Source organism: Protopterus annectens, chromosome 10.part0 (assembly GCF_019279795.1).
Source record: "Protopterus annectens isolate FY-2018-M chromosome 10.part0, PAN1.0, whole genome shotgun sequence".
In the NCBI taxonomy this organism is placed as follows: Eukaryota; Metazoa; Chordata; order Ceratodontiformes; family Protopteridae; genus Protopterus; species Protopterus annectens.
This window is the reverse complement of record NC_056744.1, coordinates 1,239,392,488-1,239,419,421: the sequence shown is the minus strand read 5'-3', so window position 1 is coordinate 1,239,419,421 and position 26,934 is coordinate 1,239,392,488. Positions and strand designations below refer to the sequence as shown.

Below are 26,934 nucleotides of genomic sequence, written 5' to 3'. Positions count from 1 at the left end.
CGGCGTCGGTTGTCGTCGCTTCTTCCCTGACGTCAGTGCGACAGGGGTATAAAAGAACCAGCCGACGCCATTTTCTTCAGTCTTTCTTGCCGCGCAGTGCCCGAAGCAGAAGCAGTTCCTGAGATTACGAATATTTCTCAACCGAAGACTTCTATAAAGCTAAGTACCCCGTTGGGGAAACTTTTCTTGCCTCAGACCGATGTCAGACAAAGTTAATAATTGCATTTCATGTGGGAAGCAAATACCGCATAAGGATTTCCATTCCCTCTGTATACCTTGCTTAGGCCCAGACCACGTCTCGCCTGTTGTTTTGTGCTACATTCAACAGGCACTATTAAGCGTCAGGAGTTCGCCCAACACTATTTTGGCAAAAAGTTTAATTACAACATGTCGTCGGATACTCCGACTCCAATTTTGAGTAAACGACGTAAAGATAAGGACCGACATATGAGGTCCGCGACTTCTATCGACACCACGCTAAAGCCGACTACATGTGCTCCGGTTCTCAGCGAGGTGCCTACGCAGCCCCTGACTACCAAAGACACTTCATTAGCGGTGTCTTCTGTGCACGAGGTCGCAGGCTTTTCGGCCCACACCCCGACTACAGATACCGAAGTCACTCTTGGCAGGGAAACTCAGAGTTCAGACAGGCCTGCCACCTCTCAAGGTGTCTTCAATCCTTCTTCTTTCCCCTTTGCATGCCAAGCAAGGCTCAAATGGCAGCACCTTTAGGCGGAAAACTGGCATTATTTTTGAAAAATTGGCATATTGTCACAAAAGACAAATGGATCATGGACATTATAGACAGAGGCTACAGATTCCACTTTCACACCCTTCCAAAAATGAGATGCATGCCAAACCTGCCACACAATCAAAGGGCAGAGACACAAAAGCAAATTTCAGATCTCATGGACATGAAAGCTATTCAAGAGGTACCTGCACAAGAACAGGGTCAAGGTTTTTATTCCAGACTATTTCTGGTATCAAGGAAGGGCAAAAATTGGAGACCTATTTTGGACCTATCCATCCTAAACACATATATACTCGTACTGAAGTTCAAGATGCTCACATTACAGCAGCTTCTTCCCATGCTGGGCAAGGAGTCTTGGCTGGTGACATTGGACCTCAAAGAGGCATACCTGCATGTCCCAATCAGACAAGATTGCAGAAGATACCTTAGATTTCTTGCAGGTTCATCCCATTATCAATTCTCTGCATTGCCCTTTGGCTTATCTACTGCGCCCAGAGTGTTCACGAAATGCCTGGCATCAGTAATTGCCTTCTGCAGACTTCAAGGGATACAAATATACCCATATCTGGACGACTGCCTGATCCAAGCGGACAGCAAACACACTCTTCTGAAACATCTGGCATTTGTAATAATGTTGTTGAAATCTCTGGGATACACAGTCAACGAAAAGAAGTCAAGACTAATACCCTCTCGAACAATAATTTTCCTCGGTGCCAACTTGGATACAAACACCCAGATGGCCTACTTCACGCCAGAGAAACAAGGGCAATTAACTCAGTACTTCAGAAAACTGGCAACCTTCACCAGGCTGACTGCAAGAAAAATCCTGCAGGCTCTGGGATTCATGGCATCTTGCATCCTACTAATCCCATGTGAAAAGCTGCATATGAGGAAACTTCAATGGTACCTAAAAAACTTATGGTCTCAACACAGCCACAGTTTGGAAGCAATCATACCACTGATTCCATGTCTTCAAAAGGAATTCCTGTGGTGGGCTCAAGCATGCCAAAGAAACATAGGTCTCCCATTCTGCAAGCCTCAAGCAAATCAAGTCATCACAACAGACGCCTCGGACTACGCCTGGGGGGTGCACGTGATAGATCGGTGCATTCAGGGCAAATGGTCACAAAAAGAGAAGCACCTATACATCAATCAAAAGGATATGCTAGCAGTAATAAATGCTATTATGGCTTTCAAAGACCTACTGCATCCAGGGCAGCTATTGATAAGAACAGACAACACCACAGTGATGTGTTACATAAACAAACAGGGAGGAACTCATTCATACCCCCTGTGCAGACTAGCCATGTCCCTTTGGAACATGGCTCTGGAATTGCAAATCCAACTTCAAGCACAATTCCTGCCAGGGAAGGAAAACACACTGGCAGACAACCTGAGCAGAAATATGACAGATCCACACGAATGGAAGTTGCATCCTCAAGTTTTTACAATGATAATTCAAGCATGGGGAAGGCCAGACATAGATCTCTTTGCCACCCACAGAAATTGCCAATTGACAAAATTCTGCTCAAGGACCTTTCATCCACAGGCCTGGAAAGTGGACGCACTCTCTTTCAGTTGGACAACAATGACGGTTTATGCCTTTCCTCCTCTTCCACTGCTGGCCAAAGTTCTATTAAAAGCCAGAGCAGACAGACCAAAGATGATTCTCATTGCTCCGGACTGGCCAAGACAACACTGGTACCCACTCCTGAGGAGCCTGACGCATTCCCCACCATGGATCCTGCCTCTAATGCCTCTTCTACTGACTCAGCACAACTTCAAAACTCTTCACAGTCAGCTGAAAACACTCAATCTAGCCGCATGGAGGATTCCTTAAATTCACAGCAGACCCTACTCTCCAAGGAGGTGCAGGATGTCATTTTAGGGGCCAGAAGGCCTTCTACTAGAAAAGCCTACTCTGCAAAATGGAAACGGTTTTGTGTCTGGAATCAGAAAAAGGGTCAGAATCCTGGAATACTGAATTTACCTCAAATACTACAGTACCTAGCCAAGCTGCTAAGCAGTGGACTTTCATTCTCCTCCACCAAAATCCATGCCTCAACCATTTCTGCAGAGTACAACACTGATCCTCCTTTATTCTCTCACCCTCTCTTAAGACAGTTCCTCAGAAGGGCTAAGAATATAAAACCCCCAAGGAAGCAACCAGTGGGGCCTCAATTTCATTCTAGAAAATCTAACCCTGCCTCCTTTTGAGCCAGCTGCTTCAACAGATCTGCAATATTTGTCATGGAAAACAGCCTTCCTTCTAGCTATCACCTCAGCACGCAGGGTTTCGGAACAACAAGCCCTCATGGCTGTGCAGCCTTTCATCATTTTCCATCGGGACAGAGTTTCCTTACGAACCAATCCTTCATTTATGCCAAAGGTAGTATCCAGGGTAGCCTTGAATCAGGCTATCCACTTACCTACGTTTTACCCTAATCCACAAAACAAAAGGGAGAGGCTACTACATTCCTTGGACATTCACAGACAGCTCTGTTATTATTTGGACAGGACAAAGCCTTTCAGAAAATCAGAGCAACTCTTTGTGTCATATGCTACAGGTGCTCAAGGGAAGCCTATTTCCAAACAGACAATCTCAAAATGGATAGCCCACTGCATACGCTTTTGTTACTCTTTTCATGGTAAATCTGTACCTACAGGCATCAGATCTCACTCCACAAGGGCCACAGCTACCTCTGCAGCTTTCCTCAGGGGGGTTCCTACCAAAGATATTTTGGAAGCAGCCACTTGGAGTTCTGTACATACTTTCTCCAAGCACTATCACCTACCTTTATACTCCAAAACTAGAGCGGGCTTTGCCACTGCAGTCTTGCAGGGCATCCTGGCTCCACCTAGTTCCACTTATTGCCTACCACCCCTTTATTAGCTTTGGGATTCTACCCATCTGTTATGACTGCAGCTGTATGCACGATGAACATAGTACAGTTTTGTACCTTCCATAAATGTAGATGTTCGAGTGCTTACACAGCTGCAGTCCAGGTTTCCCTCCCTCCTTCCCCTCTTGGGACAGGCCTTATGGCTAGCACCTCCTCATACAACCTCATTGAGTTATTCTTTTATGGTGTATTTGCTTGCAACTACTGTTTTTTGATTATATTGCATTTGCTTTACTACATAAATTTATGTTTTGCCTTCCTTCTGGGGGCACCTGACATCTGGGGCAAGAAAAACTGAAGAAAATGGCGTCGGCTGGTTCTTTTATACCCCTGTCACACTGACATCAGGGAAGAAGTGACGACAACCGATGCCGGATCTAGACTTTGGACCGATGCCGACCGAGGACCCGCCTGACGGCAGGAGAACCCATCTGTTATGACTGCAGCTGTATAAGCACTTGAGCATCTACATTTATGGTAGGTACAAAACTGTACTTTATGTATGCTATATAATTTGCTTTTGAAGAGTAAATTATATGAGTTTCTGTAAATGTACTTGTTTTAATAATTTACTGATGTCACTTGGCAAGGCCAAGAGTTAAAAAAAAATACATATAATTTCTAGTAAAATATATCTGATGAGCATTGACAACTAGAAAATATATTTTTTGAATGAATAATTTACATTGCACTGCCTCTTCATGTTTTAACTTCTTGCTCATTTGTCATTTTTTTTAACATTTTAGTAGTTTATAATGAAATCTATTATTTTGTTACAGAATACAATCAAAGTTTCAAGTTAAATATCAACAGAACACACAGAGGGTTTCGAAGAATAATTCAAACAAAAGGGATCAAGTTGGAAATTTTTCATAAGGGGTAAGATATCTGAAGTGACAATTACTAAACCAAGACATTTAGGAAATGTTTTTGATCCTCCCTTTTTTTGTTTTATTATTTCTATTCTTTTGCATTTTGACTATAAGTACACTGAGTTGTAATAATAAATATAGTGTGACTTATACATTTTGTATACTTTTTTTCTCATAGAATGCAATGTATTACTGAATTAAAAATTGCAGTGTATTGCTAATTACATATACTTCAAGTACTGAGTCCTGACTCTTGGATGTTGTCATTAGGGTGAATGTCAGTTACTACATACGCAGTTTGTGGAAGATTAGAATCTCGTCATTCATTACTCCTTGGATGCAGCAAACATCAGGAATATTGTATTAAAAAAACTGGCCACTAGTACAGAATAAAAGTGACTTCAAAGGTCACGTCGGTTGTATACCCGCTTTTACCTATAAGAATTGTCCAAACTTCGAGACAGTTCTAGAGAGACCATTCAAAAAAACATGTACTGGAAGTTTTGAAACATTGAAATGTGGCTGATGCAAACAATGCATCTATATAGAAAACTACTACAGCAGTACACTGTGGGACACCGTTAGAAGATGGCTTACTAGTGGCAGATATTTTTGCTATACATCTAAAGTTGTTTACCTGTGCCTTTTATATAGGCAAGACCAACAATTCACTTAATAAATGGATTTATAAGCATTTGTGTAGCATTAAAAAAGAGACAACAAAAGTGCCCTAACAAGACATGCAGTAAGCTGTGAACATTTTTCTATGTTTAGATTTTCCATTCATAGGTTCATAGGTTTATACTAGGCTATCTGCCCTAAGGCATTTATAAGCCTAGCCCAAATTTTTGTGGCTTACGCCACCCCTTATATGAAAAAATACTGTGCCCATTAGTTTGTTGTGCCTCTGTCCAGCAATGACACAGAGATGATTCCCGGGATAAACCTACGATCTCCCATCCACAGGACAAGATTTCTCTTGAACAGAGCCAGCGAGGTGCTCTGCCTCACATGGATCGGGATTTTATTCCACAGCATAGAGAGTCTCTGAGTGATAAATCTATCCCTCCAGCACGTCCTATTTATATCCGTGCTAAGGTTTAAGTCGCTTGCTGTAGTGGTTTTGGTGGATTTGGATTTTTTGAGGTGGAGCATGTCCATTAATTCCGGGTTGGACATGGCCTTGTATGTCAGGCACATGTCACCTCTGAGCAGACGGTATGCAACTGAATAGAGCTGGAGTTTCTTCAATCTGGCAGCATATGACAGATTTTGGAGTCCCTTTATCCTTTTGGTGAGTAACTTTTGGGGTCTCTCCAATTGCTGCAGATGTCGGTTGAGATACATCCCGAATGGGGCATTGTACTCGATCATTGGTCTGATAAGTGAAGAGTACAGGGGAACAATGACCTCACTAGATCTGGATGTGAATCCCTTCATGATCAGGTGGGCAATGTAGAAGGTCTGTCTAACCACTTTAGCAACGTGAGTGTCAAAAGAAAGGCCACTGTCAACCTGGGTCCCCAGGTCCCTGATGACCTCTTCTGTGCTTAGTGGATTGCCACCTATATGGTAGCTTGGGGTTACCTTGTTTTTCCCAAAGGGTATGACTATACATTTTTTGGCGTTTAACTTCAGGCCATGGCTCTGGCACCAGCTATCTGTTTCCGTGAGTTCCTTCTGAAGGATATCCGTGTCCGATGCACTTTCCACTATGGCGCCCAGTTTGCAGTCATCTGCAAACTTTGTCAGCCAAAGTCCTCCCATGTTGGCCTGTACTTCTGAGAAGTAGATGCCGAACAATAGGGGGCCAAGGACCGAGCCCTGTGGGACACCACTTGTGACCGGCTTGGAGTCTGACATAGCGCCAGCAACTCTAACCCTGTGGGTTCTGTCCTTAAGCCAGTTTGCAACCCACCTTGTGACATATGGGTTTACATTTAAGCTGGTAAGTTTTTCTACAATACCTGAGTGGGGTATTGTGTCGAAGGCCTTTGCAAGGTCAAGGTAGGCTGTATGGACTGCCTTTCCCTCATCAATGGCCTTGGTGACTGTTTCGAAGAAGTCAACCAAGTTCAAAAGGCATGATCTGCCCTTGACGAAGCCAAACTGGGTCGGGTCCAATGTCTGCAAGTCCCCTATATCTTTGTTTATGAGCTCCATTATGATCCTTTCCATAGCTTTGCAGACTAGACTTGTTAAGCTTATGGGGCGGTAATTACCAGGGTCCATAGAGGCACCACCTTTGTGAAGTGGGACCACAGTTGCCGTACGCCACTCCTTGGGCACGTATCCTGTGGTAAGGCTGAGATTAAACAGCTGCCTTATGCGGGTTTAATTCCTCATTTAGCTCGTGTAGCACACAGCCGGGGACACCATCCGGTCCCATTGATGCTGTGTTTTTAGCTTTAGAGAGAGCAGCTTTCACCTGCGCATTTGAGATGTCTGGGAGGCTACACTCTGCTGGGATAGTTAGCTCTCCTTTAGGGAGGGGGGTGAAGTTTGCACTGAACCTGTCTGCCAGTATGTTGGCAATGTCTGTGGGTTCAGTGATTTTTGTATCATTTTGGACTAATTCTGAGCATATCTGGGAGTTTCCACCCAGGTTCCTAACATAGCTGAAAAAGGCCTTATGATTGTCCTTTGAATCCATGGCAATTTTTCTCTCAAAATTGGCCTTAGTTGATTTTATGAGTGCTCATATTTTTTTACTAATAATGATCAGGGGTGACTTCAAAAGAAACAGTAATATAGTGTCCAATTTGTGGTGTAGCAAGAACGCAAGAAGCTCTATTATAACAGCATGTTTTGTTATAAAATATGATGGTCCATGTATGTAATGTTTACCCTAGGTTTTCTTTTGAATGTGTAAAAAGTGACTCTGGCTGAATTTTGCTGTATTTTACTAAGTAACAATCAGGACAGAAGATGCAAAGAGGAAGTTCCGCCTCCCACTCCTTCATTTCATAATGAGATCAGGCAAATTTGTGTAAAGGACATGTCAAAAATCTTTAAGGGATGATCAAACAGATCAAGAAGGATGTGGCTGTCACTCAGTGACAAATACCATATCTGTATCAAAGGATCAGAACATGTGCAGGAATCCAAAGTAAGTGGGAGTAATGGAGGCCAAAGAAGATGTCCATGAATTTAGTTTGTCTTTTTTTTTTTTTAACTTCAGTTCTTTCATCTTGACTGCGAATCATTTCAATGTTTTGATCAATGGTTTTATGTATATATCTTCAGGAAGAATAATTCTGCTGACTGTTCTAAAAAATGTACATTTATTTGTAAGAAAATTGAATTTCCATTACATTTTCAACAGCATCCCTCATTTTAACATCTTCCATACTACAACTTTTGCTAAGAGAAGTACTTACAACCCTTGTCTAATTTCCACATTGTCTTAGAGCACTATAGACAATGAACATGATGTGAAACCATACAAGGGAAATGGGTGTTCATCATGAACATTAATTTTTACGTCCAATCCATGGCAATTTTTCTCTCAAAATTGGCCTTAGTTGATTTTATGAGTGCTCGTATTTTTTTACTAATAATGATCAGGGGTGACTTCCCTTTTATGAATTTTGTTCTATCATGTAATAGCTTTCTCCTCTTATTGTAAAGTTTGTTAATGGCTGGGGTCCACCAGACTGGACGTTTGCCCTTTGTGGAAAGAGTCTTGGTTTTATTTGGGATTGCCTGATCCATGCAGTCCTGGAGGTGTTCATAGAAGGCATTTGTAAGGGCTTCCGCAGCTTTGGTTGTGGTTTCCACTGGCTCAGGGGCCTTGAAGGATACCACACCAGTCTTGAGTAGTGTGAAGTTTGCTTTAGAGAAGTTCTTCACTGTGGTATTTTTTGTTTGGGTTGGGGCGGGATGTGGATTTCCAGTGAGATTAGTTTATGATCAGATCTCACCAATGAGGGATATACTTCGTGTGGAGCATTTTGTCCCCATGTTTGTGATAATGAGATCTAGTATATTTTCTCCTCTCGTGGGAACAGTGACTAGCTGTTCCATGGCATTTGAATTTATGAACTCCAGGAACCATTGGGCTAGAAAGTTAGGGCTTGAGTAATGTTCCCAGTCTATATTCAGGTAGTTGAAGTCACCCAGTATGATGGTGTTTGGAGATACATTTATACCCTCCAGTGTCTTCAGGAAGGCTGTGTGGAGTTCCTGAGTTTGAGAGGGTGGCCTGTAGCATGCTACAATTTGTAGAACAGTTTTGCCTATGGTTAGTTGCACCTGGATGGTTTCCGAAGCTTCGTGCGTTGCCACCAACCTGGAGGTGTGGGTATCCTTTATGAATATGGATACACCCCCCCCCCCCCCCCCATTCTTGAAAGGATTACAGATGAAAACAACAAAGGGGACTGGCAGAATTTATTATTGCACAAAGAATTATGTTGGTAGTTACGTTTCAATGCCACTAGTGTACCAGGTTTAATTGAAGCAATCTCCATTACTAGTGTACTGAAATATAAGACTTCTAAACTTTGAGTCTGACTGCATATTTTAAAGTTAATTTTAAAGTTATTTTTTCTGCACCCTATTTACGTAGAGTATTCAGTGGTGGAATGCTATTTTTACTTTCAAAATGGATCTTTTAATATTTTCTTGCTTGACTTGTTGACAGTGATTTTCAGTTTTATAAAGCTTCACTATTATAAACAGCACAGGTTACTTTTATATTGCACAAGTCACTTTAAGAATTTTGGCAATCTTTTTTTAATACATTGATACATACTTCCTGTTTGTTACATACTTCCTGTTTGATATAAAAAGCGTCTGTTGTTATGATGTTACAGCCGTTTTAAGTCTTTTTATTCCTTTCTGTAGATGTTTACAGTTAGATGAAAGCGCTAATATTTTAGATGGTTTTACAATAAAAGCTGCATTCCAAACTGTTTGGCTGTCTTGAGAGTTTTGGTTTTTGGATTTACTTGGTTTATGATCTACAGTGGCTGCTTTTGCTGTTTGGTTTTAAGTCAGGAATGGGGAATATTTATTTTTTTCTGTAGGATAAACAGTAATATAGTGTCCAATTTGTGGTGTAGCAAGAACGCAAGAAGCTCTATTATAACAGCATGTTTTGTTATAAAATATGATGGTCCATGTATGTAATGTTTACCCTAGGTTTTCTTTTGAATGTGAGTGATTAGCTGCCTAATGTGCTAGGGGTGATTAAATTAGATTGTCAAAAAAAACATGTTAAAACATGGTTACAGCAACAGCAGTGAAGAGTGTGTTTTTTAATTTGAATGACAGTATAGCACTTCATTTGCTGATCATAGTTCAAATTCTTGCTTGAGTCTGTGAAGAGAGATGTTCTTGAAATGCTGGAGTTTGCTTACTAATTTCAACTGACTCAAAACTACTCAGTGGCCAATAAGGCATAAAAACACAAACAACTAAAAGGAAAAATAGGCTTGTAACATGGGAGAACTAATGTAAGTTTAAGACTTTTGTTCTTTATTATCAAGCAAGGATAACTTCTGAACAAATATAATAAAATGCCAAGTCCTTTAAATGCACTCTGAAAAAAAAATTCAGCTGAGCAATCTCTGCAATGTAAACTCATTTGAAAATCTTTTAAAAATACTCTCCTTGTAAATATTTATAATAAAAATACCACCTATTCAACCATATGAAATGTTTATAAATGCACTAAGTTATTTTAATAGACCTTCCTTGAGCAAACAGTTTATATTGTTCCCTTTTAACCCTGGTACTTTGCCTGGGCTAATAAAAGCCACTAATCTCTATTTCAATATTGTAATCTCCTCCCATTTTATTTGGAATCAGATGTTCAACAACAAACAGTGCAAATTTATTGGCCAGTAAATTTATACTTTGTTTACTTAAACTGTTTAAGTAAAAATTCATTAATTTATGATAAATTATTCTTAGTGATGTTGGGATTGCACATGTATACATTTTCTAATTGCATTGCAGGAAATGATACAGTCTTTAAGGGACACTGGCTTGAAGAATTTTAAAGAAATAAAGTTAAAATAAAAGTATTGAATGAGAGGCACAAATATGATGCTGGCAAGATTATTAAGTCACGTGAATATTTAAAATGAGAGAGAGAATGCTTTACAGTATTTTTTTTTTTTGCCAAATTAGAAAGACGTGTCAATTGTTGTGAACAAGAATTGTAAAAAGCTGATCAGAGACAATGCAGCCTACAATGTGTAAAAAGTGACTCTGTTACTTAGTAAAATACAGCAAAATTCAGCCAATCAGGACAGAAGATGCAAAGAGGAAGTTCCGCCTCCCACTCCTTCATTTCATAATGAGATCAGGCAAATTTGTGTAAAGGACATGTCAAAAATCTTTAAGGGATGATCAAACAGATCAAGTAGGATGTGGCTGTCACTCAGTGACAAATACCATATCTGTATCAAAGGATCAGAACACGTGCAGGAATCCAAAGGAAGTGGGAGTAATGGAGGCCAAAGAAGATGTCCATGAATTTAGTTTGTCTTTTTTTTTAACTTCAGTTCTTTCATCTTGACTGTGAATCATTTCAATGTTTTGATCAATGGTTTTATGTACATATCTTCAGGAAGAATAATTCTGCTGACTGTTCTAAAAAATGTACATTTATTTGTAAGAAAATTGAATTTCCATTACATTTTCAACAGCATCCCTCATTTTAACATCTTCCATACTACAACTTTTGCTAAGAGAAGTACTTACAACCCTTGTCTAATTTCCACATTGAACACTTTCTTAGAGCACTATAGACAATGAACATGATGTGAAACCATACAAGGGAAATGGGGTGTTCATCATGAACATTAATTTTTACGTCCAACATGAGGGAGCATTTATTAGATGTAGGCTGTTAGAAGGAATCCATATTTTATATATATTTCTGGTATAAGAATTTCAGTTGTTGTTGTTGTTGTGTGTCTTTCGGCTTTTCCCGGTTAGGGGTCGCCACAGCAGATTGGCAGTAGATTTTTACATGCCGAGTTGCCGGCCCTGACGCACAACCTTCAATGAAGGTATGCCCATTCACGCATGTCTCCACACAGAAGACGCTCTAGCTGAGAATCGAACAGGACAACGTCTTACTGTGAGGTGACAACACTACCGCAGCACCACCACCGCAGTGGTATAAGAATTTCAGTGATTGCTTGAATTATTATATCAACAGTATATGGAGTTATATTTTTTATAACTTTCTTAAAGTGGATTACCTCAGTATAGGTATATTTTTTGTCATACCTAAAATCTATAGAGATATCACACATCAGCCAGTTATAGCAGCTAGGCGAAATAAAATAGAATTTTGTGGTGCAGAGTACTCTCTTTTGTTTGCAAGATTTAAGGAAATTCCATGATTTTGTCAAGTGCTGTGAATTTGCTGGAACTGAGTCAATGTTAATTACAGTTGATGTAGTCTGTTTTATATAACAATACCACAAAATGTACGCATTGAATTTTGTGAGCTATTACTGGAGTAAATTTACTAGTTTTGACACTGTGGATGTGAACACAATCTGTTTGTTATTGGAACTGGTCTTATCCAACAGTTCCTTTGCATTTTATGATTCACTCTTTCATCAAACTAATGGTGTAACTGTGAGAGCAAGAGTAGCCCCAACATTTGTAAACTTAGTCTTAGCTTGTTGAGATAATGACTTTTTAATGCAAAGCCTTTTATTCAAGATACATAGATGATTTTTTTCATTTGGAATAGTAGTTTATATATATTCATAGGTCTTTTAAATTATCTGAATAGTAGTGCAAACCTAAAATTAAGTGATCATGGAATAATTGTAATTTTTTTATTTGTTAAAATTAGGATGGATGTGACTAATAGAAAATGCCAAAGCTATGTTTTTAAGACGAAAACATTTGTCAATAACTACCTACGTTTTAATAGTCAACATCCATGATACCTGAAATATAACATTGTCAGATGTTGATTTATCCAGGCTAGCAGATTAGTAAGTCTTCTTCTTCTTCTTTCGGCTTTTCCTGGTTAGGGGTCGCCACAACGGATCATCTGTCCGCTCATGATTGGCAGTGGAGTTTTTACGGTGTCGAGTTACCAGCCCGGCACCCAACCTTCCACAGAAGGCACACACATGCACACACGCACACCTAGGGCCAATGTAGAGTGTCCAATCCACCTACAGCATGTCTTTGGTATGTGTGAGGAAACCGGAGCACCCGTAGGAAACCCACGTGACCACAGGGAGAACATACAGACTCCACACAGAAGGCACCCCAGCCGAGGATCAAACGGGGGAACCTCTTGCTGTGAGGTGGCAACGCTAACCTCTGCACCACCGCTTGTGCCCACTAGCAGATTAGTAAGTGATGATGAGAAATTTGAGGAAGAATTACTGTTTGACTGAAATTCTAGGTAACAGAGGGAGTACATTTCCTTATATTTTTAACAGCTGGATTCATAACAAAAACACTAATGTGAAGCATACTTTGGTCGTGGGTTTTTCTTTTGCTAGTGACATTGGACATTAACAGTATTGCATGTATTAGTTAATAACTGCAAAGTTGTTTGTGATAATTTAGATCTTGTCAATGTGTTGGGTAAAAAAACTACATTTTGTGTCAAAAAAGTTTTAATTTAGAAGATGTGTTAGCACATATTAGTTCTCAGACAAACATAAACACTTGGGTGCCTGTCCTTGTGGTTGTAAATATTGTTTTATTGACACAGAATCGGTTTAATGCTAACGCACATTGATAATGAATCTTTTTAGTAAGGCAAGATGTTCTTCCCTCATGTTAAGTATAGTCTATGTGGCCAGTGGCTTAGCTGTGCCACATAGACTGTACTTCCCAGTGCTCCTACTGCAGCAAAACCACTGGGGAAGCTATCACAGTAGATAAATGGATCCTAAACTGGCCTTTCGCAACAAAGACATGTCCGATGCTTTAAATACGCATAATGTTAATTGTATTTACTTCAAGAGATTTTATTTTTTTTTTTTTTGTCGAATATATGATTCCAGATAAAAGGGGGAAGAGACTACAACGGCATCCTTTACTAGCTGCAGACAAAGCAACAGAGTTAAATGGAATGATCAATGTAAAATATTTAATCAAGGAACATCCACTAAAATAATTTAATGTATTTTTTAACATGTCACATATGATTGCATAGGATGTCTTTGCATTACAAGTGTTTACATGGAGAGTGTTTTAAATGGTTATCAGCATGGCGATTGTTCAGCAGACATTGCTCATGAGATTTTTTAGGGTGTATGCAAATGACTTGGTATTTTATTTTAGTTCAGAAGAGGTTCTTTGTTAATAATAATTAAAAAAACTAAAGTGCTAAACTTACATTAGTCCTCCCATGTTGAGTGTGATTTTTTTTAATTATGAAAAATGTCTGAAACTGTAAAGGGTTGAACATGCAAGTTTTGTGCATAGTCTTGGTGTAGCTGAATGCATTCTGTTGATTTAAGTAAGGCTGAGCTTAATGTCATTGTGGTTGACTTTGTGTTCTTCAGATATATTAAATAGGCTCTAATGGGAAATGCTCTATTTACTTGCAGTAGGCTAGGCAAAGTCCATTTTTGGTATTTATCAGTTTAAATGTCAGCTGTAATTTCATTTTCTGCTGCTGTTTGGTGAATCCATCCTGCCATCCATGCATCCAGCCTCAACCCCTTTTTCTCATTTTGTACTTGGGGTCGGGGTGTTACTATAACAGGGACAATGCCATTGCTAATATGTAACAGCACCATAATGTTGTCTGACGATAGATTGTTTGGACTGTAGTTTATTTGGAGTCGACATTTGGCAGATAGATTTGGCTTTACTCCTTTATTTTATTTTAAGTTATAATTGTCATATGATAACATTCCAGACATGTGCTTATCTGTGACATTTGGAGGATATTTTGTATTGTCTTTTAACATGCCATATAAGTTATGTTAAATGTTAGTTTTAGTATGCTGACATGTTATTTATTTAGTTCAGCCATTACAATTATTTTTTTTAGTTTTATTATTAAGTTTTGCCTTTGTTGTAACATAAAGGATTAGAATTAGGAAAGTCATAAGACAAAATGTTGTATAGTAATTTTGAAAATTTTGCCTAATACTGGTGATGGAAGATTTTGCATTGGGAAGTAAATGCTAAGATATTAGTTGGGAATGATATGGTATTAAATACCCTAAGTAGGTAGAAGTATTATGAATGTACATAAGTAAATCTTACTTGTAGTGTTAAGTGGGACATTGAGATAGAATGATTACCACAACTGTTTTAAGCTTGCAAAGAGGGTATTTTCGTATAACTAACAGTAATAAAAGTGGTAGAAAGGGAGCTTGTTGATGTTAACATGAATGTGAAATGCAACTGTCACGTATTCGCTGAAGAAAAGATCACACCTTCAGTCTTATAAATAAATTTGTATGTTTTATTAACCCTGTTGTGCAGCAGTAGGTGTTACAAACATTATATTTTGTTTGTTCTGACCATTTTACAAAAATATTTGATTAAAAATTTAACCATGTAAATAAGTTGTTATATTATAAAACAGCCAAAATAGTAATCTGTAAACATACTTAACTCCAGGAAAAATCAAATTTAGTTTAGAAGTGTATTCGCAGAAAGCACAACAGTTTTTTAGCATTTATGACTAGATACTCTTCTTTATTTGGGAATGATGTGTGATGCAGGAAAACAGAAGCCAGTTTTGCATTTTGAAAATTAACAAATGATGAATGATCTAATTAATAGAAGTGTGCTGTATTCAGTGCACCACTGCACTGGTTACATTATTGCTGTTATTACTGCAGAAGAAACTGCTTAAAATGAAAATCTTCAGGAAGACCAATGTATATGAATTTATTAAACTATGAAATTTCATTTTTGTTCAGCTTCTTGGTTTTAAGGATTTATTAGATTTGTCTGCCTTGTAATAATGTGGAATTAAATGTATGCATATGCAAAAAAAGGAGGAAAGACTCATGTACTTCAGATTTCAGAGTTTTCGTTATGCTTGTTTTCTTGTTTTTAAAATACATTTGTTTTATGTTTGAAAGATTATGTATTGAAGGAAATATGATGCAAGATTTCAGAGTCTACAAATAGAGGAAACGGGTGTCTTTATAGAACTTTTGCTGCAGACTGTTTATTTTGTTGTTAATAAATTGAAATATTCCATCTGTATGTTTCCCTGGTTAGAGAGAGCTGTGCTGCTGTCTAATGAATGTGATGCATTCTTCTCTAATATTTCTTCTATTTAATAAACTTAGTTATAAATGGCTAGATAAGTCAAGAGTTAATGTAATTTCCCCAATTTTGACTGTAAACCCTTAATTATACAATTGCTGTTGAACTGGATGGCAGTTAAGAAGTACAGTTTTCACATTTCTCTAGTAATCATGGTAACTATAAGTAGATTTACAAAAGATAAAAGCAGTGAAGTCGCAAGTATAAGATGACAGTATAATTGTAATAAAAATACTTTTTTTTTCTTTATAGGGGCTTTCTTCGAAGTGACAAACTTCTAGGAACAGCACATATCAAATTGGAAAAACTTGAAACAGAGAGTGAAGTGAGAGAGATTATGGAGGTAAAGAATTACAGTGATAGTTTGTTGTTTTCAATAGGACACACCAAGTAATGATAAGTACAGCCAAAAATATTTTTTGTGGGATCGCTGAAAGGGCAGCTGCTATTCTTTTTCACACTTCTTTTATCCATTATGTGAAATGTCAGTAGGTCTAAATGTAGAATAGTTGTTTGGACAATAATTTACAAATGGCCTTACTTGTTTGTATGGCATAGGATTAGGGAAAGTCCCTTTAGCAATATACTTTCTCTGCATGAAGCAACATGGGTTAGAATGAATCCCTGTAAAGCTTGGACTGGCATGTCCTTAGTCCAGATTTTCTTGCTGTTCACAACTGTTGGTTGCAGTACTGAGCTTCAGCACCTCAGTTGGCTGTTTTTTCCTTTCATTCTTCATCAGCTAAATGTTTATTTCATCCTTATTCTTCATAACTTCATGAAGTCTGACACTTACAAAGTTTCCTTTATTATTCATGTTGAAGTGTATTTTTCCTGACATAAGTCTGTTAACAGATGTTCTTCTGGAAGGCAGATAGTATACAGTGATTTTCACTGTCACTTCCTCTTTTGCTTAGAACTGCTACGTAGTTGGAGGTAGCTGTTTGATCACAAAATTGAATAGCATTATTAAAACATAAATTTCGAAGGTGTTCGTTTTTTTTCTTCAAGGAAATGTTATTTAAAAAGGAGGCACGTTTTACTCAAGGGTCTCAAAAATGTAGGAGCTGAAGGAATATTGACAACAGGAGGACATTGATGAAAAATAAAGGGAATGAAGTCCTCAGTGTTTGAAAGTGACTCTTCTAAGCTTGCTTCCATTATAGAGATAAGCAGCCTCTATGGTATGTGGGAATGGAAAGCTGCCGATGTCTGATTATGGAGAGAAGATGGCCAAACCGGTAGGTGTCTGCTGCCTCTTGAGTAGAGTCAGTGAGACTTGAACTAGCAGCTCAGATTGACAAAGTTATCCCTTAAGAGTATTTTCTCTTTTTGCAGAATTCAGTATTGGAGTTCCATGACTAGCATATGTTACTTCTGACATCTTTATTGCCTGTGTTCCAGTACTTGTTACTTTCACAGGTGTAATTCTGAAGATACTGATGTGGAGTTCAGTAGTTCCGCTGTAGATATTACTCCCTGAAAGCTCCACAGGTCAGCTCTTCTGTTACTTAATGACTAGATGTATTGTTTAAAATTAATTTTTTTGCATCTGACAAGGAATACTTTAGAATTTTTTTAAGAAGTGCAGTCTACTGCTTTATAGACCTGCTCACTAGTTAACTAATGGAGTCAGCAGACAGACCTCAGCTTGTTTGTTTACAAAATGTACCTTTAAGCAAAATGTTTTCTGCTTTGCCTTCTAGTCGTATTTCACCGTAAAAAAAGGATGAAAAAGGTTGCTTTTCCCAGTGTATGTGATGAAGTCTGTTAGACGGAAATGCTCATTAATTTGAATAAATTGTACAACTTAAATCTCAAAGAAGAATTGCTTCATGATTTTATAACTTGAATGTGTACATTTTACTCTGGGTAATTGTCTACCTGCAAAATGTCTACAGGAATACAACAAAGGATTACTTAGAACAAAGAGGCTTTTCTTTCTCTTTTCTTTTTACTCATTGGTCTCAAGGAGAACCAGCCACTCAGCAGGATTTGGTGAGCCTTTAAGAGGTTCTACTCCTATAGGTTGCCGGAATTGCCCCCCCCCAGCATTTTATTAGAAGAGTTAGATTTTAAGGAGAGCCAGAGTAATGGTAATAACAGAGTTGCTTTCTACCAGACATATGGACTTTCAGACATTTAGCAGTCCTGCAGATACTACATCTTTGCAAGAACTGTTAATCGACCAGACCGTAACATACTTCAGTGACACATTTCTAGCTATTCTAAATAGCTTAACACCAACTCGTACATGACATGTTAAAAATAAGAGATTGCCCTAGATATCAAAATAAACCATTAGACTTCAAAAACTAAGAGACAAAACCTGGTTTCAATACCAGAAAACAAAATACAATAAAACTCTGTTAGCATACCAGCAGCTCCGCAATCAAACAGAACGACAACTCAAACCAGACAAAATAACATATTATACATGTATGCAAAACAAATGTGAAAACAATCCAAAAAAGTGTGGCAGGCAATTAACTGGCTCCTCCACACAGGTAAAGCCACAACCCCAGAGCCAACAAACAATAAGCAAAGTGTGAGTATTGCCTCACAAATCAACACCTACTTAATAAACACCATCCTCTCATTAGTTACAGGGAACAATTCCACCTCACTGTCTTCCACCTAATGCGGAAACTAACACCAACTCTTTGGACCTCAAACCTGTCCCAACTAACACCATAAGAATGATGCTGAAAAAACTGAAGTCTTCCTTAGCAGCTGACCAACTCCCCAATGAGTACCTCAAATTTTCAGCTGATGCCATAGCTCAGCTTATCCCCATTCTGGTAAATAGGTCTATAGCAGAACAATATGTCCCACAATTGTGGAAAATTTCCTATGTCACCCCGCTACATAAAGGAGGAACATCAGCAGAATTAAACAATTACAGACCCATAGCCATCCTATCCCCCTGTGTCAGAATTTTGGTAAAATCTATGCACACTGGATTACTACAATACCTGCTGTCTCATAACCTTATCTCTTCCTCCCAACACAGTTTCAGACCGAAACACAGCACCACTACAGCCCTAATTAATTTCTCTAACACCATTAACCAACTCAGAAATTTAAACCGTCAAGTAGCATCAATCTTCCTAGACGTGTCATAAGCGTTCAACTCTGTCTCCCATCAGAAACTCCTTACTACTCTTTCTCTACCCCGAATGCCCTTCTCCCCCTTCTCCCTGTTACCTCAGATCTTGTTTGCCACATAGCTGTAAAGCCATATTTCAGGTGAGCTCTCAGCTAAGTGATACTTTATTTGATATTTGTGTGGAAAAGTTTTGATATCTTCATTATTTTATTGAGTGAATAGTATTTCTAATGTGTTTTCTTCTGTCTGACCTTGTTTTTCTCTTCTCTGTTCTACCCGTTGTTACCGCTGGTAAACTTTCAAGTACCATTGTTGGTACAGCCTTTCCTCCCTTACCCTTGTGGCATTCCTTCAGTACCATAGCTGGTATAGCTGGTATTGTCTTTCCTGTTTAACCTATTAGCTTTGGTTTTAGTAAGGTGTATTATTCTTCTCTACATATCACTGTATTGCTATAATTGTAACTTCTTTGAACAGTGTTTGACTAATTGGATTATACTGTTGGCCTGTGGTGTCTCTTTATCAAGATGTTAGATAAGAAGGGTGCTTCAGGTTTTAAGCATTGTGCTTCATGTAATGGCAAGTTACCTAATAGTGATTCTCACGATGACTGTGTATACTGTTTGCGAGTGCTGCACCTTTCAGTGCAGCCTCCGTGTGACATTTATCAGAGTTTCAGTCAACACACTCTTAATGAGCGCAAAAATAAACTGATTCTGAAAGGGTTCCTCAAGTCTCCTATTTCAGAGACCATTTCTGTGATGCAGGTCTCAACCCCTCCTACTAAAGACAAAAAGAGGTCCTACTTGGTTCCCTCCTCACCATCGGGTGATCAGGGCAAGCCTGTGAAATCAAAGGTCCCAAAGTTGTCTTCAGAGCATAAATCTGCCTCCACAGCTCCATCTTCCTCGGCTCCGAGATTCTCAAAACCTTCGATACCGGCACCACTTTTGACACCGGTCCTGCCTCCGGCACCGATTATAAATCTTACTACGCCTGTTTCGACTTCAGCACCTGTGGCCACTTCAGCTCAGGGCACAGCTATGACTATTTCGTTAGTTACCATTTTGGAACTGACTGTTTTGGCTCGGAGTGTTGTACTAACTTCACTGGATTTGACCCCTTTACTCCTGGTCTCGAAACGTGAGACTTTGGTGCCGGCAGACCTTGCACCACGGCCCCAATACTCACATTCCATAGATCCGTTTCTGGGCCAAGCATATAGCCCCTTCATTGAACATCCAGACTCTCCATCCGGAGTATCTACTAGATGCACCAGGAGCCTGTCAGAACACGACATGGTGCATATTGTGGACCAGCTGTTGTTAGCCGGGGGATACCCACGCTTTCTAAGACCCATCCACCTGCAAGAGTTAGATTGACTTATCCACAGACTCCGTCTTACACTTTTCCTTTGACCATCTCAGTTCCGAAGCCTTTTGCTCCGACATCCTTGGAACGCATCACCTCGGCGCCTATAGTGCATCTCACTCTGGCTCAGAGATTGTCCCTTTGGTCTTCGGTTCCTGCGGAACCACTCCTTCCTCAATCTGGGGATTGGGGGACGGGCTCTTTGGCCTGTGGCATGGAGCCTTCGTTCTTCTCGGTTCCATCATCAACGCTGATAGCTGCTTCTGCACCGGTCCTGCTTGAGGCTCCACACATGGGGGCAGGTTTGCTGGAGCAGTGTGTGACCCCAGTTCCGAGGTTGTCTTTTTCGGTTTCGTGCTCCCATCCCTCTTCGGGCAGGCTTGCCTTCCACGCGATGGAGAGGGCTCTTGGTTCTGGCAGCACTCCTTCGATGTCAGAACCCCAGTTTTCATCCCCTGAGCTACAGCTGTCGCAGACCACTTCCCTGGGACACCAGGCAGAGAAGGTGCAGGACACCCCTGTTCAGGGTACCTGCTCTCCCAAGTTCTCCTTAGAGACCCCCTACTGAGGAGCCCCCTCGAAAGTGGACGTGCAAGAGGAAGCACATGGACTCACCCGAGGAGTCCTTAACTGACGACACAGATTACCTTGATGGTGAAGGGTCCCCGCAGTCACCTCCTGATGATGTCTCCTTCAGAGACATCCTAGAAATGCTTAAGCAGAGAGGTGACTGGAAGCCCTCCGACCCTTTGTGTGAGGAGTCCATGTTCCTGCAGGCTTTCAACACCCGGCCTTCTACCTCTTGGGTGACCCTGCCTGCCAACAAACTCGTTGTGCAGTGCTCTTGGAAGAACCCTGATTCCATTGAGGTGATCCCTCGGAGACTAGTCAAAATTCTTTCCCCTCCCGAGGAGAACCTTCATTGGTCCAAAGGGTTACCAATCGATGCTATGCTGGTGGTAGCGGCCACGAAAAAGGACTTGGCTGAGGAAAGTCCTGCTGTCCATCAGGGTTCTTCCAAGAGCACTGCACAACGAGTTTGTTGGCAGGCAGGGTCACCCAAGAGGTAGAAGGCCTGGTGTTGAAAGCCTGCAGGAACATGGACTCCTCACACACAAAGGGGGAGGGGGGCTCCCAGTCACCTCTGCTTATTCCCAACTGAAGGGACTCCTTAGTCCCGGGTGGTGGACAGACTTGGGAAGCATCTTTTTACATCAGGGACCTTTGCTATATGGTCCCTGAACTATTTGGCACATTTTACGAGGCTCCAGAAGGATTTGCTCGCTGAACTCTCTGGGACACTCGTAGGACAGTTGTCTGATGAGGTCAGGGACAAAGTGGCCTCACAGCTCGCAACTTTGGAATCAATATCCAACTCATCCATGAGGTTGCTTTCACATGCGACCAAAGAGGAGGCTACAGCAGTGGGTTCAGGCATTGTCATGAAGCATCATGCCTAGATGCGCATTTGTGACCATGGGGACCCCTTCAAGTCTTCCTTTCTGAATGCTCCCATTGAAGCTTCATCCCTCTTTGGCTCCAAAGTGAAGGACACGCTAGCCAGGTGTGAGTAAGATGGAAAGATCCTTTCTGCTGTAGGTCTGGGTTTTCCAATCCACAACATACCTTCTCCAGGAATCAGAGGAGTGGAAAAATGTGGTACAAAAAATCTCAGGGTCCTTTCTGTGCCACACATGGTGATGATACCCCCAGGGGCAGAGGGGGTAACAATTCTGGAAGACACCCCTACAGAGGCAGAGGGGATCCTTGTAACTTAGGCTCATGGGATTCCTTCTCTGGACAGCCTTACCAGCACTCTTGAGGAGCAGCCCGATTGCTTACTTCTGGAAGCAGTTGTGGGACGTTTCTCTCTGCACCAAGCTGCCTGGCATTCCATTACCAACGATCGTTGGGTGCAGAGTATCATCACCAGAGGTTTTACCATTCCCCTTTTTTTTTGTCAGCCAAACCTTCCAAAAAAACTGCCCGACATTCCACCCAGTCAAAGCGGAAGAAGCAGCTTCAGAGATTATAAAGCTGTCTCAAAAGAGAGTCATCCAGCCAGTCCCACTAGACCAGCTCAGATCTGGATTTTACTCAAGATTCTTTTTGGTGCCAAAAAAGACAGGGGACTGGAAACCCATTTGGGATCTCAGCAGCTTAAACAAGTCTGTCATCCAAAACAAATTCAGGATGGTCATGGTTCAGTCCATTCTTCCCATTTAAGAGAAGGGGATTGGATGTGCTCGATAGATCTCCAGGATGTGTATTACCCCATCAAGATAGACAAATGCTCCAGGAGTCTGCTTCACTTCGGTTAGGGTCCAGTCTTTATCAGTTTGGTGCCCTGCCATTCGGTCTGTCTACAGTCCCCAGAGTGTTCACGAAATGCATGGCAGTAGTAACAGCTCACTTGAGACTACAAGGATTCTGAGTGTTTCCATATCTGGACGACTGGCTCCTCACCACCCCCACCAAGCATCTTCTGGTAACAGCATTGCATTATACTCTCTCTCTCTGGCAAAATTGTTTGAAATAATGATACATTGGGAGAAGTCAACCCTTACTCTTGCACAACAAATAGAGTTCGTTGGAGCAGTGTTCAGTACTCAGTCTTCTCTAGTATCACTCCCAATTCACAGACTCCACCGATTGAGGCTTCAGCTTTGAGTTATACTCTCTCAAAAAAAAGTCTCAGCATGGAAGTTCTTCGGGCCCTAGGTTCTATGGCAGCTTCAATCCTGATTAGTGCCTCTAGCAAAGCTACATATGTGGATCCTGCAATGGCTCCTTCTTGTCATTGGTTCCACTACTCCCTCTATTACCAGATTTGAATAACCAACTTCTGCAAACAGGACCTCCTTTGGTGGATGAGGCCAGACGTAGAACTTTGGATTCGCCCATTTCAATCCCCTCAGCCCAGAGCCATTGTGACCACGGATGCTTCTCTGATCAGGTGGGGGGGCCATTTCCAGGGGAAAGACAGTCCAAGGCACATAGTCCACCTCAGAGGCCCACCTGCATATCAACGTTCTGGAACTGAGAGCTGTGCTGTTAGCACTGCAGGCCTTTCATTTGGTTCTCCCTTCCAGGACAGTTGCGATTTAGTCAGACAATATGTCAGTGGTCTGGTATATCAACAAGCAAGGAGGAACCAAGTCCTACCCCCTGTGTCGAGAAGCTATGAGAATTTAGCAGTGGGCGATAGCTTCCAACTGCTTTCTGATAGCAATGCATATCCCGGGGAGCTCCAACATGATTGCGGAGAAATTGAGCAGATGCATCCTCATGCCTCACGAGTGGTCTCTCAACTCCAAGATGGCGACAGAAATCTTCAGCCACTGGGGCCAGTCTTGCTGCGTCCTTTTCGCCTTCCCATCGAACAACAAGTGCAGCAGCTATTTTGCCCTACTTCCCCCAGAGGGGGAATCATCAAGGGACGGTCTAATCCATGATTGGCCCACGGGACTTCTTTACGCTTATCCTGCCATCCCCCTGATTCCACAATTTCTAAAGAAAGCTTTTTGGCTGAGATGCAAGTTGATCCTCATATCTCCATTATGGCCTTGACAAGTTTGATTCCCCTTCCTTCGGGCTCACCTAGTATACCTGCCATGGATTCTGAATCCTCTACCAGATCTGATTACTCTCCCCAAGGGTTGAGTCACCCAAATCTGTCCAGTCTCAAGCTGACAGCTTGGTTTCTCCACTTCCATTAGTCGCCAATCTTTCCTTGCTTGTTCGAGACATAATTCTGGCCTCTCATAAGCCATCCACCAGAAGACTATATCAGGATAAATGGAAATGGTTCTCCATCTGGTCCAAGGATAACATGCTAGACTCGTATTCGGCTCCAGTAACTGCAGTGCTTCAATATCTGGATATGTTTTGTGATAATGAGCCTCTGCCTCTACCGTAAGAATACATCTAGCCGCAATTTCCACAGTGGTATAGATGGCACCCCTCTTATCTGTTTACGCCTTTGCAAGGCCTTCCTCAAGGGGACCTCTGATATCAGGACTCGTGCCAAACAGCCTGTGGAACCATGGAACCTCACTTTAGTCCTTCAGTCTTTGACTCAAAAACCTTTTCAACCTGCTGTGAAGTGTGATCTAAAGTTTTTGTCTTGGAAATCCTTGTTCTTGGTAACCATCACGTCTGCCAGAAGTGTCTCAGAGCTGCAGACATTGTGTATCAAGAGGCCCTATCTGGTCAGTGAGTATCACTTCGGAGGAACCCATCCTTCCTTCCCAAAGTTGTTTCTGAATTCTCCATAAACCAGACCATTGATCTACCAGTGTTCTTTCTGAATTTTGCCAATAGAGGAGAGTACTGCCTTCACTCCTTAGACATACATAGACAATTGAGATTTTACCTAGACAGGACCAAACATATCCGTAAATCTGAACAGCTTTTCATCTCCTTTTCTGAGCCCAGAATGTGAGAGGCTGTTTCCAAGGTTACATTATCAAAATGGCTAAGGGACCGCATATGTTTCATGTATTCCTTCAGTAATGAACCTATGCCAAAGTTAAAGCTCACTCGACTAGATCTATGGCAACATCTGTAGCTTTCCATTCCAGGGCTTCCATGGATGACATCTGCGCAGCAGCTACTTGGGCTAAGCCTCATACCTTTATCAGTCATTACAAATTGGACTTGGTCTCCAGAGGGAGTGTTGCCTTTGGCTCAATGGTACTCAGGAATGTTCTTCCATAAGGGCTGCCCATGGACCTCAAGGTAGCTTGGAACTCTGTCCCATCAGTGATGAATGGAAAGATTAACAACATCAGATAAAGAAGTTATGTCTTACCATAATGTTCCATCTGTGTTGTTTATCTTCTTTCATTCATCACTGATGGGTTTGGTTCCGAACCTTCGGAACCGAGTTGGCCTTTTTACCAAGCTCACGCCAGCCAAAAAAACTCTTGAGCTAAGTCTCTACCCAGAATGCCATTCTCCATGTTACCTCAGATCGAGTTTGCTAGAGAAAGAGAAGTAAAGCCGAGGCCACTTCTGCGCAAATACCCTAGGACATCACTTGGACCCAAAGCATCCCCCAGGAGCCTTTGGAGGGGGAAGGAGGGTGGGAAGTGATGAATGAAAGAAGATAGATAACATCAGATAACGAACTTCCATCTGTGTTGTTTATCTTCTTTCATTCAAATTTAGTTTGCCTGCTTGCTGTTAGTGGTTCACTTCTGCAAACATGGAAAATAAAGAACTGCTGCTGATCTACAATCAAACCTCTTAACTGTCCAGAATTTCTCAGAATGTCCAGATTTTCTGCTCATGTTTTTGGTATGTTCCTCATAAACTTTGTGGTTTTCTGGGAAATTACTGGGATGATCTGAGCATTTAAGTCACTAAATAATGGCATACATTTGAGTTTCAGACTTCAAATCCTTCAGAAAATATATGTTAAAATAAACCCTATTAGTCTAGCAACTTTCTAAGTTTATAAGAGCAATATTTAAAATATGTCCCTATTTTTGGGCCTTTGCCCCCCCCCCCCCCCATTTTATTAGGCTTTGGCCTGATTTCTTGCAATAAGAGGTTGAGAGGTATGTCTACAATACTTGATGTCTTTTGTTTGTAACAATACCAAGCCATCCTTGAATACAAAGAGTGGTCCAGCCAGTGTGAGAAATGAACAGAGTCATAGCAATATAAGGGCAAGAAACCAACAACTCAGACTGTAGATATTAACTCTATGAGAACATCTACGTCGAGACAGCATGGCTGTAACAAAGGGTTGTCTGAAAGCAGCAAAAGGATATTTATCGTGTTGTCAAAGGAAAATTCTCAAAAATGGTGCTTTTGGAATTTTTCAAAAAGAGACTAGCTTCACAGTAATCAAATTCTCTTTTGGTTTAAAGATGGTGCAACATGCAGGCTGACGAGTATAGTTTGCATCCACTTTTACTGTGGGTGGATGTTTGGTGCACAGGAGGTTCTTCTAAAAAGAAAAAATGTGCACTTATTGTTATGGCAAGTGTATTGCCAGAAATATGAACGTAATATGTCCTGCTGCAACACACAATATATAAATGATAAATTATAGCAGTGATAATGCAGTCATTTGCTGTATGTTGTGTGCTTCTCAGAATTTAAACTGTTGGTGCAGTTTGATTAAATCCACAGTTTGTACTGGCATACAAATGGAAACAAATCTTTCGGCATTCACTAAAAATAAAGAATGTTATGCTTCTTTTATTTTCTTCAGATTCCTTCGTGGCATAGTGATTAAAGTAAAACATTGCAGTTTGTCAACTCTCCTATGTGTTTATCAAGTGTGACTAAATGGAATTGTGCCTGTGAATCTTCCGATTTTCATATGACATTAGCTGACAAACCTGAACTAACATTTAAAAGTGCCTGTCTTATTCTTTTTGCATGATTTAGGTTCATTTCTAATTTTCTGAACTCTAAGGAGTATGCTCACAATGCAGTCCAGAAAATGTAAAACATTTTTTTGCGCAGTGGCATTTATTGTTTCTGCTTACCCTCTTATGACTGTATATTATGTGACCTGAAAAAGACTCATGATGACTTAGATGAACAAGTGTACCTGTTATGTCCAATAACTACAAGAGATTTTGTTCATTACTTTGCCTGTGAGTTTCTCATTAATAAAGTCATAGATAACTTGAATTGCAGTGAGTTCAAAATGTTGTTTCTACTTAA

The 26,934-nt window shown here is 40.6% G+C and overlaps 1 protein-coding gene across 1 annotated transcript in view; it reads left to right on the top strand.

The window, feature by feature from the left end:
• Positions 1-26,934, top strand: part of CC2D1B (coiled-coil and C2 domain containing 1B) — a 2,494,855-nt gene that overhangs the window by 2,303,144 nt on the left and 164,777 nt on the right. Inside the window, exons 21-22 of the mRNA XM_044085963.1 lie at positions 4,434-4,533; positions 16,020-16,110. Of these exons, the coding sequence (XP_043941898.1) occupies positions 4,434-4,533; positions 16,020-16,110 (191 nt within the window). The remainder of the gene's footprint in view (positions 1-4,433; positions 4,534-16,019; positions 16,111-26,934) is intronic.